This window comes from Pangasianodon hypophthalmus, chromosome 5, assembly GCF_027358585.1.
Source record: "Pangasianodon hypophthalmus isolate fPanHyp1 chromosome 5, fPanHyp1.pri, whole genome shotgun sequence".
Lineage (NCBI taxonomy): Eukaryota > Metazoa > Chordata > Actinopteri > Siluriformes > Pangasiidae > Pangasianodon > Pangasianodon hypophthalmus.
Genome location: NC_069714.1, coordinates 10,749,401 through 10,768,447, shown reverse-complemented (window position 1 = coordinate 10,768,447; position 19,047 = coordinate 10,749,401). Strand labels below are relative to the sequence as shown.

Here is a 19,047-nt window from a genome sequence, read left to right as displayed (position 1 = left end):
AACAGGTAGTACAATTGTACAGAGCAGTGCAAAAGAGTTTGGGTTTGAGTGAATGCATTATCAAGAGGTTAAAGATGCTGCTGCGATAGCTAATCAGATCAGCTTATGAACTCATACGACCTTGTAAAAGAGCGTATTTTTCCCCATTGGCAAGGTTTCTACTACAAGCACTACAAAATGCAAGATTTAGTCCTTATTCTGTAGTGGACACTTGCTATTACAGCAGTATATTCAAGATTCAAGATCTTTATTTGCGATTTGCACATGTACAGGTATACATGGGCATTGGAACTCTTGTGTGGTTCTCTCAGTAAAAGTCAAAGGTAAGAAATAAAAAAAGGCAGTAAGCAATAAAAACTACAAATAACACAGACAACAAATACTAGTAACAACAGATCACGATAACAATAACAATAACAATAACACTAAATAACCAGCAATATGATTAAACATAAAATGCAATTTGTACAGCCAATTGCCTCCATTGGCTGTATATTACTCTATGATAGCAGCATTTATGATATGTTTGCTGTGTGTGTGTGTGTGTGTGTGTGTGTTTAAACAAGGGAAAAGTTACTTAGAGAGTAAGTCCCTTAAGTGATTGAAGATGTGAGTTGGGGTTGAGGGTATCTCTCTCTGGCCTGGATATCCTCGGCTATCAGTCTGGTAACTGCTAGAAAGAAGCTGTTGTGATAGCTCTTGCGGTGAGCTTTGATGCTCTCTGGTCTGTGGTGTCTGAGGTGGTAACCTGAGATCCTCCACGTGAACAGTCCTGATGACCCTTTGTAGGGCCTTCCTCTCCTTCAGTGTGGTGTTCTCAAACCACACTGTGATGCCTCTGGTGAGAATGCTCTCTACTAATCCTCTGTAGGCCTGGGTAAGAGGTTGGCAGTTCAGACCGGCTTTTTTCAGCAACCTAATAAAGTAAAGGCGCTGCTGGGCTTTCTTGACAATGGCTATGGTGTTGTTTGACCAAGTCAAGTAACTGGCAATGTACAGGCCCAGAAATTTAAAGCTGTCTACCCGCTCCACCTCAGTACTTCTGATAAGCAATGGCTGTGGAGGAGGAGCCCGCTTCCTGAAAGCTTGAGTAAGTTTCTTAGTTTAGGCTGCGTTTAGGACAGGGTCTGCATATGAACTATATTTAATAGTATGATTTTAAAAAAAGAAACTCTAACCGTATGTTTTTAGCAATGGAACTAAATCCTCATGTGTCACTACATAGACTAATAATGTTTGATTGCTTTACAAGCCAACACATGTTGTTTAAAATGCTGCCTTATCCCTGATTCTGTGCTAAGAATGGATATTCGGTGGCAGTAACCCGTGCACAATTTCGAGCCAAAATGATTTCTACTCCCACTGCATCACCTAGTAAATTCAGCACATTAATTTATAAAAATTAAATTATTTTTTTGGGTTGGCTAATTATGATAATTTCCCATCTCTTCTGAAGTCCTAATCAATTGGAGTCCAGACAGATGAAAAAAGCTAATAGTTAACATCACAGTGCTCCACACAGCTATATTAATAATGTATTTAAACTACTTCCTGTGAAACAACCTGCTTGTTCTCCTTATTGATTTCCCATTAGAGATGTCTTGTGGGGTCTTTGTGTGGTTAACTCAGCCAGAGGTTTCCTCATATATCTACTGTTCTATCTGCTCACCATTCCATCTACTGTTGGAGAGTATGATAGCATATGATGTGAATGGATGACAAATATAGGGTTTGTTTGCAGGCATATAAAAATGACTCCCTGTCAGACAGCAAGGTCTCTGGTCACTGGTAAAGCTCATGTGTTAATCTAGAGGCACAGCAAACCTCAGCGCTCCAACTTAGGTTGCCATGGTAACATCATCTTGGTCCACCACTACCTGAAGACATCCTCATCACAATACATGTTCGCTCCAGCCAGATTAGTGGGGGAACATGCTTTGTATGTAACAAGAAACTATCGGCCAGATGTATGTACGTCAGGAAGTACAGTGCAAAATGCAACTCGATGCGGCTGCAAGATCCATTCACAATTCGTCTGACATTAACATTCAGTTTATTAAGGCTGTAGCTCATCATGCAAACTGCACCTGGAACCGCCTACTAAATGCACTGTGCGTGTGGAGTAAATTGCTGTGTGAAAGCTGTGAGGTGGTGAAAATGGCCAGACAGAGAGGACTAAAAGGGTAATGCAAGTTCACTATATATACTGTATATCTGTGAAGTTAATTGTTTAGTTAAATTTTGAGTAATGTTGCCATGTTTCATCACAAAATCAGCCCAATTAACAAGATCCCACAATGGTGCCAAAATTATTACACATTTTGTAATTATAAAAAAAAAAAACTTATAATAGCAAGCAGTAATAAAAAAACAACTCATGTTGGCAGTGTAAAAGCTGCCCATTTCTGTGAGAAAGGCACACACCTGGCAATAAAGCTCCAAGCAATACTCATGGCGTTAATTTACACCTTTTCAGGAGAGGTAAGGTGTTTGGACAAAATTATGTGCAAAAAATTGGCCATTGCTAATTGATGAAAGTTTAGTACACTCTCCATTACATTTCTCCAAGTTTTTTGTTATGACTTTCAATTTTCTTGCGTGATCTTCCGTGAAATGGTTTATGGGTGAAAGACTGTAAGCTCTTTTGCTTTAACTTTGTTTGGGTCATGTACAGTGATTGCATATGGTCAACTGGCCCATTGACCTTATGTAGAAAAGTCATTACTGCATTTCACAAATTTATAAATGCTTGCATTATTTTGGTAATACCTTTTATTGACCACTGTTATAGAATGCTCCCGAAGTGTTAGCCGTATCAAGGCATACTGTTTGCTTTAGTAGATCTGGGTCTGAGTCATTTGGCTGGCAGACAATTAGGCAACTACTAATTTCACACTCTAGTGTGCAAGGGTTAATCCGCTAGCTGATGGCTCTCTGCAAGCCGAAACGGCCTGGGCCAATTGCTGATTTGGACTGTTGCAGTGGCCTATGCCAGGAGTGAAGTGTAATGGAGATGTTTAGAGCATATCTGCTATGCTTGCATTTCTTCATATGCTGCTGCTAAAAAAATAAGGGAGCGGGTTACCTCAGGACACCTCCTCCTGAGGCACACTCACATTGTTATCATTGGCTCCTTCTATGAAGGTCTCGTGTCTAAAAGATACAGCCTCATCCCCTCACTTCCACTCTGCCAAGTGCAAGATACACTGTTTGCATGCATGCTGTATGGATACTATTGGGTCAAAGGAACTCGATAGTCACCCACCTGATTACATTATTTTCTCATTTGCTTCACGACTTGTCCAAATCATGCTTGTCCTAAAACAACTGGATAAGGGCCTAAATTAAGAATAAGATACACCAGAATATCACTTGTTTTTTGATTAAATCTTACAGTGTTAATGCCTGCTAATGCTATGCAAAGTTAAATTGGCTTCAAAAGCTGCGAGAATTAATGCATCTACTCTGATTTTACTGTGTACTGTCAGTTTTCTTCTGATGTAGATGTGCTTTCTTTGCTTCAGTGCTTTTACAAATGACAAATTGAGTAGACACGAAGGAAGAGATGGCCTCAGTGGGACTAGTAAACCATTTCATCTTCCCACTGTGGCTATGCTCTGAGAAGTATATTAGCTTGTAATCAGATTCTACCAGTTCATTAAACCTGTCTCGCTGCTCATCTTTAGCTGTCGTGGCCGGGAGGTGGATGCATTTTTCACTTTTCTGTTTTTCAAGTGCCTCTTACAGTGAGGCTCAGGCCAGAGGGGATGGTGGTAAAAAAGACTGTAGCCTTTTGTTCCAACATAAAGACACCTAGGGCAGTTTTCATAGAGAAGCAGCTTCTATAAGACAGTCTGTTGTCTGTAGGTCCTTTTTGTCTGTGGGTGTATTTTTGTCTGTCTCCGTGTGTGTGTGTGTGTGTGTGTGATGTAGCTGGTCACCTAGGTAATGCAGAACTTTTTGTCTTATCTGTGAGATCTGTGAGTAGATGGAATTGGGAAGAAGTATGGCAAAAACTGCTGTTCAGGTTAAACATTATGGAGCATTTTATTAGTTGTTTTTTTTTGTTCTTTATGGACTGTAATAAGGTCAGATGCACTGATATGAGAAATCTGGAACAATGTTTATATTTGATACACTCATTGGACACTTTATTAGGAACACGTGTACACCTGAGCATTCACGTGATCTTAGTGACCATGGCATGACTATTTATAGTATTTCAGAAACCTCACACAGAAAGGTGCGAAAAAAAAAAACCCCTCTCTAGTGAGTGGCACTTCTACAAGCGGAAAAACAACGGTGATAAGAGAGGTTAGAGGAGAATGGCCAGACTGGTTTGTGCTGATAGGAGGGCTATAGTATATCACATAAACACTCTTTACAACTGTGGTGAGCAGAAACAGCATCTCAGAATGCACAACACATTGAACCTTGAGGCGGAGGGGCTACAACAGCAGAAGACCACATTAAGTTCCACGCCTGTCAGCCAAGAACAGGAATCTGAGGCTACATTGAATAAATGAGCAGGCGTACAGGTGTTTCTATTAAAATGGCCAGGGAGTGTATGCTATGTACCAGTGCTGATGTTGTTGCTTATACACACATTGCTAAATTGGGACTACATCTGCCTGAATTTGCATTATAATTTTTTTTTTAATTTTAGAACATTTTAATTTTGCAATTTTATTGTTAAAATTAAAGATATCTGGATCTGTAGCTTAATGGGTAGGATTAGGTTATGAAGCAATTAAGTTAAAGCAGTGTTGTTTAAATGTTCTGATGAGTTTTCAGTTATCTGTTAAGTCACTGCAACTGTCCAGTGCAGATTTATTTTTAACAATAACGATATCATTACAATGTCACATTACTTTCCTAGTGATCTGTTTATTGCAGTATAGAGTGTTTTTCAGGCAATATATTTTCAGGCAAATCTTTTAGTTTGTGAAAAGGTAAACCACATGTTCAACTGCTCTACTTTTGATCTAGTCTAATTACTCTAGTCTCAGCCAGTGTCTATGATCCCATTATTGCACAGAACCATCTGTGTGCACCATTTTAACAGGCGTTTAATGAAAACGCCATCACAGATGTGTTTTCTTACTACAGGCCATAAAGTAGTTGTTTACTAACTACATACCTTCATGCCACCATCAGCCACTCCATTGTATTCAGTGTTTCCTGTGCAGTGCGAGTTGCAGTTCACTTCAGTGAGGAAAAGCTGAGGAGTCAAATATGAGTGCTTAGTTATGGTAAACACGACTTACCCAAATCTCACCTCTCTCTCTCTGTCTCTCTCTCTGTCTGTCCTCATAGACGCCATCAATAACAGGATGTTAATGCTTGACGGAATGCCAGCAGTCCGAGTCAAAGCAGAGCCTCTGGAATCTGAGAGAGGGGTAAGGAAACTGTTGCCTTTTTACAACACCCTACATCACTTTTTCTCCATGTTTATCCCCCACACCCTTATGCTTTGAAACAAAAAAAAAAAACCTTGCTTTTCTCAGTGTGATAGCTTAATTACTCCCAGGCATGGTACAAAAGAGTTAGAGGTACATGTGTGGGGAGGGGTATGGCCCTGATGGCCCTGACGGAGCTGTAGGATGGGCAGAGATTCACAGCTGAAGTAGGAATGCTCTCAGGGTTTCCAGTCAGGGCCTCTGCAGTCAGGCTGGCTGTCTTGGCAAGACAAAGACACAGATGCACAGACACACTGCTGCCTTTCTCTCATTCTTCATTATTTATTTTTTTTAATGTCATCATGTGTGTGTGGGTGTGTATCAGTCACTCCCTTTGCTTCTACTACATGTCTATGAATATTGAACTGTGAGATGACCTACAAACTAGCTCTATTTGTACTCACTCCCACTTGCTAACAATGCTAGTGAGTGTTATTTTTTTTACTCTGTAACCTAGTGAAGTGACTTTATTTCTTTTTCTTTCTGAACAAAGATATATGTATGAAAAGTAATCTGTCAATCCTACACATTTCCTACATGAGTAATGCATGATGATAAGAAACTCATCTTGCACACAGAGCACTTCATCAGAGGAAGTAGTTCTGTTTGTATGGTGGTTTATTCAACACACTGTTTAAGCGCTAACTAGCTGCTAGCTTTCTGTTTATCCACAAACTGTTATAGTGGGAAATGTACTACACAGACAGTGTCCCTTTAAAGGACATCACATCACACCAGGATCCCAGCTTTCAGATGTGGTCTTCATCTGGGTGGAGATTTGCCAAGATTGAGCTGGAAATGGGAGTGAAAGCCTTCACCCCAACGGGCTAACATAAATAAGCTCCACCTCAGACACTAACCTCAAATTAAAGCAAAATGCAGTGAGACAGAAGGCGAGGTGGTAGGAGTGAGGAGGAGTGAATATGAAAGAGTGGGCTGACTGAGGTTTAGAAACACGCTGCTTTCTGCAGAAATGACATCCAAACAAGGGAAGGAAATGTGACATGTGTGTTGTTTTGGCTTTCCCACAAACCTTTTGATTAAGAGCAATGTTACTTTGGCTGAAATTGAAAACAGGTTATTTTCGATTGTATTTAACAGGAGGTTCATAATCACTTTACTCGCCCATGCATTAAAAAAAAAAAAAGTTTTCCACAGTGGTTTTATGGTGGTGTCTTATAACGACCTGTTCTCGAATCACAGTGACATTATACCTCTGTAAATGCACAGGCCACAAATCATTTGTACTGTTTCGTTTAATGAACAGTGTTTAATGTAATGTTTTGATCAGTTAACACATTTAAACAAATTGCTTTGGAGCTGAACGAGCCGGGTGGATAATGTGGATTATTATTATTTTCAGTGAGCTATGTAGAGCTGTGAGAGAGAGAGAGATGTGACTGTGATTCTCTGGAGACTTTAACCACATACTACACACAGAGTGTATACACACACAAATGCAAAAACATACACTCAATCTCCTGGGTGCTAAACATATCTTAAGAGTACATCCGCTGGAGTCCAGTAGACAGGAAGGAGAGTTCAGCAAGGTTAAAATGCCTTTAACCTCTCCTGCCTTAGAACAGCCTGCCTGATTGTAGTGCACTCGCTTTGTAGAAAAATATGCTATGGTGTAACACAGCTCAAGAATACAAGAAGTTATTCAGTAATCACATTTGCAACTAAGGCTGTGGTAAAAATAGTCCTGCTGCAGTTCCTCAGTCTCCTCAGTGTGGTTAACCAGAGATGTTGTCATTGTCCATATGATGAAAAGAACATTTTTGTTAAGTTCGAGTCACTCACAACGAAGTCTTTCAATTAGACACTGCTGCTAAATGTGTGGCGACCTGTGAAAGCCCATCACACAGTGAAATTTTGACAATTTCCACTAAACTACATGTTTTCTTCAACTGAAATATGTTTCTCTTTTGCATGTATCTGAGTCACAATGAAAGTTGTAGCATTTTAAAATGAAAGCTAAGGCTGTTTATTGATTTAATTAGCATGTAATTAAATATGTAATAAATATACAATAAAAATATAAAATTAATAAACATGACAGTATATGATGAGATATGAGCAACTTCGATCATAAGCATCATCCACATCAGTATCTGTAGTTTCATCTCCCAATGTAAATATTAGTCACAGCATTTGACGAACTGAAGCCTCATTGTTGTCTCTTAACAGATCACTGTTTGCTGAAATAATCCCTGACTAATTCAGTGAGTTTTGTTCTGTTAGCTGAATATCCCCTTTTTTTTAATTAGCATTCAAACATTACAGCTTTGCCCACTGCAATCTCTACAGAGTAAATGATGGCATCTGTAGCTTGTGGATAATTTGACAGCTAGTATTTAGACTTTTTGCAAACTGAATCTTTTAGGCTTATGCTCATTTCACTATGGTTGCATAAGGAAAGCATACTTAGCTAGCAATCTAGCAATTAAAATACAAATAATTGATAAAAATAAAAACATTTCAAATATTATTTTGGTACATTCTTTTCTGTTTTCTTAAAGTAGCCACAGTGATGGGTTTTCTCAGACTGCCACACAAATCTGATTGAGTTGTACCGTAACCAGAGTGTTTATATCCTTTTATGGGAATTAAATTTTTCTGACCTTACACAAAAAGGGTTTTAAAAAATGCATGATCACACACACCCTGCTTACGTGTGAGAAATAGACCTGTTCAAAATTTTTAACTGATTACTATTGTGTTGAAAACCTTGTTAGCCATTGCTAGCCCGAGTGTCCTGCTAATAAGAGTGAAGGGCTAGTCTTTGTTCTGAGAATCGCAAAAGCTTTTCTTTCTGTCCAATCAACTGAAACTTGTAATCCTGACCTTGTGGCCATGGGTTCTGACCTCTAACAATGCCCTCGGGCCTTAATAGAATAACTGCTGTGTTTTAAAATCATGCGTCACTTCTACATTAGAAAACGGCCACCATTTGTGTTTCAGACTGAGATGTTGCTTCATTGTGCTGGTGATTCACGGGTCGGTAAGACTTCCTGTAGGCTTAAAATGATTGTGAAAGCACCGCACTGGCATGACCATCCACCACCATGTTCATTTCAGCTGCCATGGTGATTTTAGAACTTTCCCTCGGTGTTTAATGTGCTGCTCTGTCTCGATTAGCTGAGAGTCCAAGAGCACAATCTTAATCCTGTGTCCTCTCTCTGCTTAGCGCTCTCACTTCATAGCAGTTAAGACTGCACTGTTGACAGACTGCATTGTTCACGTTCCTGTACTTTGTGGTTCCGACCTGCTGCCCGTTTAAGATTTGTTAAAGCTGGTGGTTGGAATGGTCTCAGAAATGCTTAGGGTACGAAGTCAACAAATATCTTGTGCAAATATGACTTTTAAAGGTTTGAATAAAGATGCAGTTCGAAAGTCAGGCTGCCTGTGCAGGTTTGTTATGTTTGGATTAGCATTTGGAGTAAGTGCATGTGTGAGAGGGAAAGAGAGGTTGGGGGACGCCCTGGCTGAGCCACCAGCACATAGCTCCTCTGAGGCACATGACAGTGCCAATGCGGGTCAGGAAATTGGGCCCATATGATGTTTTTGCAGTGGTGGAGAACAGATTTTAGGAGGAGATATAAGTGGAGCCAAGAGGGATGAGTCACGGGGATTGAGAGGAGAAGCATAAGAGAGACACAACTGCAGCAAATGGCACTCATCCCAGCCCTGTGATGTCATATCTTAAACCTCCAAAATAGTGTCACTGTGTGAGGGAGCTTATCTGGGTGAAAGTTTGTGTGTTGCAGTGTTTATACTCATATAAGTGTTGTTGCCTGTTTTGAAGTATACTGCACAACAGCTTGGATATGACTTAATTTCCTTGTTTATGTCTCTGTCTCTCCTCCTTAGTCCCCTAAAGTGCACAACTACCCTGATATGGAGGCGGTGCCCCTTCTCCTTAGCAAAGTGAAGGCAGAGCCACCGGAGGACCTGCTCTCTTCTGAGCACTTTCACACTCAGACAGAACCCGTGGACCTATCGATCAACAAGACTCGGTCCTCACCTCCTTCCTCCACTGCCTCGCCTATCACTTCGGCCTTCTGTCCGTCCTCCTCTTCATCTTCATCATCATCCTCGCCTTCTGTCATCGCCTCCATCTCTTCAGGAAAGCCCTCGGTGTTGACTCCTGGGCCGCTTGTGGGCTCTCCCTCGGGGGTCCGAGGCCAGTCATATTTACACATCATCCACCCAGTGCCGCCTTCCAGCCCCAGCAAACTGGCCAGACAGGTGCAGCGCATCCCGGTGGTGGTGCAGTCACTGCCGCTAATGTACACTACAGCGGTGCGCTCACCCTCCAACCATATCAACTCCACCATCATGGTCCCTCTGCTGGACGAGGCCAAAAGCCAGGGCAAAGGTGAGGAAGAGCTTGTCACTGCGTAAGTCATTTTAGCTTAAACTGGAAGATTAAGAAGGTCTGAGGCCAACACCCACAACTGATATATTTATTGAATCTGTTAGGAGAAATTTCCATAATTCTTTAGTAATCTAATTTTCAGGATTTTCAGATGTGTATTAATTTCATACAAAGATTTCTCAAACTTAAAAATATTTTTATTTGATATTTAGTTCAATTTTATTTGTATATGAGTTATATATATATATATATATATATATATATATATATATATATTATAGAGAGAGAGAGAGAGAGAGAGAGAGAGAGAGAGGTGGATAGTGGTGACAGTGGCAATGAAAAGGTGGTTTGAGGAGGCTCTAAATGGAACCTATCTTCTGCTGGGTGACACTGGATAGTGCGATTATAAATCATTACTCTGCTACAATGGTATACTATAGTCAGATAGTACTGAATGAGTTGAAAGAATGTTTAGTATGAGCATCATATTCTTTATGATTACAGCGGGAGTTCTTAGGTCTGCTAAAACTCCTCATGAGGTTAAATGTATTAGATTAGACATAAGTATTCCTTCCACACTCCTGTGGATCTCCTAAAAATACAGAAGTATGGGCTTAATTGTCCTCAGCTGCTTGTGCAGATCCTGATGTGTACTTTCTGTCTGGCCCTGCCTCATCCATGACTTGGGTCTTTGTGCCTCAAAGAACCCACTTGAGATCAAAGATGAAACAAAAAAGAAAAGACTCATAAGAAAATGTCAACAGCCTCTAACTCAAGTACAGACCCTCACCTGCACTCTCTGTCGGTGTGGGTGTCTCCAGGCACTAATGTGTTTTTGGTGAGCTGGGGGGATTTTGGAAGATGAAAGTGGCTTCTCCTAAGTGTGATATTTTCCCTGCACCTTGGCCTCCAGTGCAGGTAACAGAGACCAGGCTCGGCCCCGCGCCACACTGGCTAATCAAAAACACACGTCTCAGGCCAAGCTTTCCCCCAAACTCCCAAGACCTCACCGTCTGTTCAGTTGGGCTGCATTTTAAAGCGAGCGAGTTGCAGGGAAGGGCTGGCCCAAACCCACCAGGCTCTGGGTGTTGCTATTGAGCAAAGATCAGCCCCGGACAGGCACTGGGGTGCTGTGTCTTAGTAACCAGTTGTTTATCTGGGACTTGTGTTGGTCCCAAAGGACTGGGCATGGCTGGGTGCAGCTTGCGGGGAGGAAGGAGAGGAAAAACAAAGTTTGCATAATCGGGTGGGACGGATATTGAAGGTGGGTGGCTGTTTAAGCAGCATGGACTCCACCCAGGGAGCTTTACTGAAGCACAGAGGAAATGGAGTCAGGCTTGGGTGGAGTCAACCGAATGGCGGTCTGTGATATGGCTGTGAGATAGCACAAGTTTGGGGCACTTACAGCCAAAATCACAAAGCATGCACACACATAGCCCGTGCACCAACACACAGTGCGCACACACACAAACACAAACACACACACACACTCACACACAGGTTGGCTATCATTTTAAAAGGAATTGTGTGCCCTTGTCTACAGCTCGGTCTCTGGTGAGGTTACCATGGAAACAGGCTTAGGCTGGAAACAACAGCAGAAAGAAATCCTGGGGTTTGCTTCACTACCTCTTATGAACTCGGCTTTTGTCGCTGCCTTTATATGGACATTTTCCGAAACATACTGACCAACAGTGTAGGTAAATTGGATGGCTTACTGCAGAGCCATTATAGAGATCACTGTTGGCTCTGAATGTGTGTGTATGTGTGTGTGTGTGTATGTGTGTGTGTGTGTGTGTGAGCATGCGTGTGTGGTAGCAGGCCACTATACTGAGCTCTGTTTAGTCAGAGTAGAAGGAGTCTGAGTAAGAGGCCCATGCTCCAGGCTCTAGTAATGAATCCAATGAATCTTTAATGGGAGGAGTTGTCAGAAGTTCTGCTGAGTGTTTGTGGCACTTCAGCCAGGGCTGTCCTCTCCAAGTCACTGAGATACTGTAGATGGGCTTTCCTGCATCATCAATGAGAAGAGACACTGCCTCATAAAATCTGATGGAATGAGCACTGGGTTCACAGAGTGCAGTTACACTGCATCTAGTGTGGTATAAGATGTGTATTATACTGTATGCTTGGAGCTCTGTCTGGGCTGGGTAGTTTTTTTAGCTCAGCATGGGTGGAAGAGTGTGTGATAGTGTGTAAATGCTGATAATGTGACTCTGCCCAGGTGATGATACTGAGATATACAATTGGTGATATAAAAAAAAATTTAGAATCAATATCCCAGGAAAAGATCATTTAAAATTGTTAGACATTTTCACTGAGAATAATGGCTTTGTGAGTATAACATAATACTGTAATCAGAAAGAACAAATTATGAAGGAAGAAATTAAAAGAATACATTGGTGTAAAGTATAAAGCAATAATTGGAATCATAAAGACTTGCATTCTGTCAATAATGTTCTTATCATGTATCTTTCCTCTGACTGAGTCAAAAATAAGTAAGAGTGGCTGTAATTTTATTTGGGAGACGACAAGAGAAGTATTGAAATGTGAACATAGAGGACCTGGTGTTATAGACTTCACTTTAAAGACGAAAACTGCTGTATGTAAAATTACATTAACTGGTTTATACAGAGAAGAAGAGTAGATTGGTATTTCAAAGTGGAAAAAGAACTATGGTACATTACTATAAAGATGTGTTTTCTGAATCTGTAAATAAATATAAAACCCATAATATAGACTGGATTAGTGACTATGTCAAGAAATCTATTGTGTATATGGCAAAATTAAGCATAAAGAAACTATTAAAAAAATAAGTAAAAAAATTATGAGGAAAAAACTGTGTCACATCTATCAGATGTTGGCTGGAGCTGGTTTGTTAAAACAACAAAATGTGTCATGCCTTGTGACAAACAGGAAATGCTTGAACATTTCCTTATGAAATATTACCTCATGAAGTCTGAGATGAAATTAATAAAATGTTTAATATTTGAGTTGATATTAATATGAAAATGATTTCATAATGTTCTAACTATTTGATAATGCTCTGTCACAACAGAAAAAATAAATTATACTGTAATTTGCAGTATAAAAAGGATTAAGATGACAGCCAATAAACCAATAGACAATTCATATGTAGTAACACTGTAGTCAAATCAATAACTACTGAAATATAAAGAGGAATACATTTTTCATGTATTTTGTAACATTGTGCTGTAAAATATTTTATATTTTGTGCTCTCTGATAGATTAACAGAAGAATGCTAAAGTTTATTTAAACCACTGACTAGCTGATTTCTCTGCAGCTTACATGCTGCTTGCATGGCTAATCAGACAAAATGCTACTCTTATTCCCTGGAGACTTTGATACATTGTGATGCATGGCTGACTATGCATTGGGACCTTACAAACATGATTTTACACACATAAATGCACACCACACGCAAGCACGCACACACACACAAACACACAAAATATTCAGAATAATTCTTTACGCAATTAACAGAAAACTCCAGTGATTTTCAACCTAATTATTACAGAGTATAATTTCTACACATTTCCCTGTACTGAAAAAAGAACAGAAAACATATTTACTTGAAACTCTTGGCATGGCAGTCAGTGGTGATTTCTGTCAATAAGCATAAAAAATATGTGATTATAGCACACAAATTGGAAACTAAAACTCATATACTTTAATAATAAAGATGTTAGGATCCAGATATAAGTGAATGTTTAACCAGTGATGTTCATATGTAGTTATATATATATATATATAAATACACAATTTTTGGTCCAAACATCATCACGCAGAAAGTGAGGTCCATTTATCCCTACGATAATAACCCATAATCACAAATTCTTCCCCCTGAGTTCTCATTCACACCTGAGTGATGTAATGAGTGATACAGGTCTAGAGTTTAGCTCTGTAATTGTTAATTTTTGTTTTACAAATATAAATGGTTTGAATAAATATTTATTGACTGTCCCATCAACTGCCCTTCTTTTTTCTAAATCTGGGAAATGTGTCAAAATTCTTGTCCATGATAATGACACAGATGCAGTGGATAGTGGTTATGTTGAAAATCACACATATATTTATGTATCCCACTAACGAATAATTTTGTGCTATGTGTGTGCATGTACAGTGTGTGCATTTGTCTATGTAAAATCATGCCAGCCGGTTGCTAAGCCTACCCTCCAATTTCTATATTTTACAAATTGGATTATTATCATTACAGCAATTTGTGGTTAATGTTAACCGATTACAGTGATGCATTTGGCCTTTAGTATGCAAAAGAAATGCCACTTTCACAGCTCTAAGTGTAACTGTGTAAATGTATATTGGTAATGCAACTAACTTGTTCTCTACCTCACACAGCAGCACAATCAGACATAAACGGCTTGTCACCAAGACAAATCAGAAGTGACAGTGATGATGACGACCTGCCAAATGTAACCTTGGACAGCGTCAATGAAACAGGATCCACCGCCCTGTCTATAGCACGAGCAGTGCAGGAGTGAGTAAAATTTCTATACACACAAACACACTATATATCCAGTCTGTCTACTCTGACTAATGTTGAGTCTGTTAAAAAGAGAAAAAAAACTTGAGTTATGAGTAGGAGTGTAAGCATATTGTAGCATAGTACTCATGATGCGCACAAAAGATGCCCACCATATTCGAATGCTATTTTCTGCCTCCATTCAATGCCGTTTTGATTGTGAAAAGGGTTTAAATCCTGAAGTGTGTTGTGGAGTGTTTCACCACTGGCATGTCATGAAGCTGTCCTGGTGTCTCAGATGATTGAAGACACCTCTCATTAGAGTCAGTGCCCTCTTATAAACTCTTTGACTATTCCCTGGCCAGACTCATGCAAGTGACCAGCCATCCTCTTGTTATTTAGGCAAACTGCTTGGAAAGTATTCCAGGATTCTGCTCTGTGTCACAGCCTCCTGGAACAGTGCAGAGTAAATGTTTCCCTTCGCTGAGAGTGTGCACTGGACGTGGGACTTTGCCTCGGCTGGCACGCCAGGGCCAAGGTTTTACCAGAGGTTTTAAAAATGTGCTGTTTGACTGAGGTGCTTTTTGGGTGTTTACAGAAGTGAGGAAGGGTGGGGAGGGAGAGTCAGAGAGTGAGAGAGAGAGAGAGAGAGAGAGAGCGAGAGAGAGAGAGAGAGTGCAGCTGTATTCACTCTAGCTCATAAAATGAGATTATTCCACAGTGCTGTCGAATTCTTGAATCTGGTTGCTTAGAAATTGTTGATTAATTAATTAATCTCTAACAGCACCGTTCTGACAGTGCCAACAGCAATTCAAATCACAGGTTTATACTTAATTCACTCGTTCAAGAGACTCATTCAAAGAGACTTGTATGGTGGATGCCAAACAATATTCTAAGGCTAATAATAAACAGATTTAAAAATGTGTTGTTTTTTAATAAAGAAAAACTTATAATCACTGATATGGTGAAGCATATATGGTTATATGCTGAATGTTTGACTTTTATAGAAGGAGTCTCCATTGGCAGTGCTTTGCAATGGCCAAAAAGCTTTATGCCACGGGAAAGACTTCAGCACGGAGGGCGTTTCAGTTTCTCAGTAACATGACAAGCTGCATTAAAAACAAATTTAAAACTAGAGGCGAAGGACTACTTATACCTGTGATAACCGGAGTGTTAAGTGAGAACAGGAACTAGCTAACTATAAATGAATAAAATAAGTATGACATCTTTCTTTAATGAATAAAAAAATTGGAATTGTTGGTGAACTGCTGTGGTATAAGGGGCATAAAACACTTTGGTGCAGTTTCTATATAAATGCATGACCCATTTTGTTTTATTCCTTACTTATATATGCATGTACATATATATATATATATATATATATATATATATATATATATATATATACAAAATGCTACTGTATATATATATATATATATATATGTATATATATATATATATATATATATATATATATATATATATGTATACAACAAATATGAATAGTTTCACAGTTTTAGTGTTATCAACAATGTGGCTTAAAACTGTATTTAACATCCAACTACACAGCCTTTTAACAGTGGACTTGTTCTGGTCCTAATTGCTCCAATTCACTACATGTCATTACTGTTCTGTCTGTAGGGTGAGTGTGTAGGTGTAGGTGCTTGGGTTTGTTGGCACTGCCTCACCCTCAGAGATGAAAATAACTCTCGGGCACACATAGCTGTCAGTGTCCGCCCTGAATAACCTCGAACGGGCTCCGTCTCATCCACAGTGCTTCTCTTAAGCAGAATGAGAGGAAGCTTTTTGCACCCTGACTCGACCTGGCCTACAAACAGCATATGGCAGCACTCAGAGAAAGGGCGACAAGGGCTATCATTCTTAAATGTCACACTTTATGAGATGTGAGTCATCAGATGGGCTGCCATGCAGGGGAGTGAGGGATAGAGGGAGAGGTGATGATGGCACGATCATCAGTTTGTGCACCTGATCAGCCCTGTGGGGGAAACTTCCAGCTGCCTGGAGCTCCGTCTCAAGCACTCTCCTCCCACGTGTGTATAAATCTCCTCAGGTGATGTGTGTGTGTTGGTGTGTTCAAGTGTGTGTGTAAAATGAACCACACACGTTCTCCATGGCATTCTCCATATTCATGAATGCTGGGGGGAAGAGATGCTGTTCTATTATTAGAGTGGCCCTGGCAGATTCTTCCCAGTTCCATAAGTATCTGGGGCCATTCAGCCAAACAGGTTAGGGAATTCATGTGCACACAAACACACACACAGACACACATACCACTGTGCTTGAACACCTCGACTGCAATTACAATTTTTCTCTGACACCCTTCCACACCCTCCATTGTCAGTGCTCTAGAGTATAAGAGTAGCCAAAAAAACCTTACTGTACTAAAATGAATTAGTAAGTGAGGATAATTAGTAAGTAACCATCCATGTAACCACTTCTAAGTAAGAACGTACAGTATACGGTGAAAAGTTTGTGGACATCTGACCATCACAGCCATATGTGCTTTTTGAACATCCCATTCCAGATTTAGTTCCCGCTTTGCTGTTATAGTAACCTCCTCTCTTCTAGGTAGGCTTTCCACTAGATTTTGGAGTGCGTCTGTGGGGATTTGCACTCATTCAGTTGAAGAGCATTAGCGAGGTCAGGCACTGATGTTCTGTGAGGAGGCCTGGGGTGCTGTCAGCATTTCAGTTCATCCCAAAGGTGTTCAGTGGGGTTGAGGTCAGAGGTCAGTGCAGGCTACTTGAGTTCTTCCACACCAAACTTGGGAAACCATGTCTTCATGGAGCTCGCTTTGTGTACAGGGGCATTGTCATGCTGGAACAGGTTTGGGCCTCTTAGTTCCAGTGAAGGGAAATTATAATGCTACAGCATACAAAGACATTTTATACAATTGTGTGCTTCCACCTTTGTGGCAACAGTTTGGGGAAGAACCACATATGGGTGTGATGGTCAGGTGTCCATAAATTTTTGGTCATATAGTGTATCTACTGACAACCACAGTAGCAGTAGTAACACACAGTAATTGCTACACAGGAACAAATTTATACTTCAACACATGTAGTGATGATGGTGGTGAGATCATAACAATTCATCATTAATGAATTGTGACAAATATGATGTAAACTCATGTATTAACATATGTACAGTATTAACATCATACATAATGTACACCTGTTGTCTGTAAAAAAAAAATAGCAGTAATACACTAAGTTGCACATCTTATGTGTGCTAATTTAAACTTTTTCTACACAAAGGGTTTCCTATTTTTGTTTATTCATGTTTGTATGAAAGGATGAATGAATGATATTATTATTATTACCAAAAACTATCACACATGAAATAAAAACTACTGGCCTTTATTAAAGATGACAGACTTGAAAGTTTTAACAAAACAAACAAAAAAAAAATATTTCACACTAAGCTCTGTGCATTGGGTGGAGTGCAACTGCAGCATTTGGCTCTGGAAACTGCTGTCAGTTTATACACCCTTATGATTATCATGTCTTAAGTCAGGCAATGATCAAGCTGCACAGGCCTGCATTAGTTAGACCAAATCCCAAATGGTGCCCTTTTCACTAAATATGCTCACTATGTAGGGTATAATATAATGCTGATCTAAAACATACTGTATGCAATGCACTATATGCCCAGTAGAATGACAATTGTGATTCAGAATATTTATTTATTTGATTCAGGATATTGATTTGTTCTATATAAATTTAGTAAGAATAAAAAGTACCCTGTTGTACAATTTTAAACTGCTCATACATGCACAATAATAATGAGTTTACAATTTTCAAATTTATTTCCTTGAATAAATGTATCAGAGGAAGAGAAGTATTATTACTGCCTACCTCTGATGGCCACTCTTTCTGGCTGCTCCACAGGATTTGGCTTCACTGCAGCTTAGTGTCTGTAGATTGTCCAGTTTCATCATCTCTCTCTTTCCTTCTGTTTGCCTTAGTACAATCACTGGGCTTGTGTTTCAGCTAATCTTGCTAAAATTCTGTTGAAGTTGAGGCATGAAGTATTAAGACACTCATTAATTACAATTTATTACTATTGGCCTTTTTGGTTAGAAGCTTCAAGTGGCTTCATCCCCTTACACGGCAGATCAGGGAGCTGCTGGGATTAAGGAACAAAAAATTCCAGTGCCACAAACAGAGGCCCCCCAAACACACACACACACACTCACACCCGCACACCAACACCCGCACACACACCCACACACTCACCCGCCCAGCACACACACACACATACACACACAAGCACTCACAAACAAACACAAAGCCAGGATGTCAGGGTTATGCAGGGTTCAAGGTGTCCTGTTTACACAGGGCTGTGTGTGTTGTGTTGCACTGTATTTATTAGCCTTTTCCTCACCACACAGCTATACAGTAAGACCTGCGAACTATGTTTTATGGATCAGCTGAAGATTGAATCAGACATTATGTATGTGCTTCTTATGGTGTCCTCTGGAGTGAAGTCAGAGTGTAAACATCCTGTGAGAGATCTCGCTGCTGAAAATCTTTCCACTGTAAATCCTCACTGTCTCCTCGCTAACTCCCCTCCGTACTTGTCGTCCTTGCATAAGGGGCTTTTCGAAGTTCCGACCTCCCCCTCTTTCTTCTTCAGTCTGCAGTCTTCTCTTATCCCACTACTGACATTCATTTGGATTAGAGAATAT

The 19,047-nt window shown here is 40.0% G+C and overlaps 1 protein-coding gene across 2 annotated transcripts in view; it reads left to right on the top strand.

Annotated features, from left to right (window-relative positions):
- The window catches only part of klf12b (Kruppel-like factor 12b), a 37,990-nt gene that overhangs the window by 11,352 nt on the left and 7,591 nt on the right, over positions 1-19,047 (top strand). The window contains exons 2-4 of one of the 2 annotated variants that reach the window (XM_026912743.3): positions 5,317-5,399; positions 9,333-9,840; positions 14,216-14,351. In XM_026912743.3, coding sequence (XP_026768544.1) covers positions 5,334-5,399; positions 9,333-9,840; positions 14,216-14,351 — 710 coding nt within the window. In that variant the 5' untranslated portion in view covers positions 5,317-5,333. Of the gene's footprint in view, positions 1-5,316; positions 5,400-9,332; positions 9,841-14,212; positions 14,352-19,047 lie in introns of both variants that reach the window. The other variant, XM_026912742.3, reaches the window with a different exon arrangement.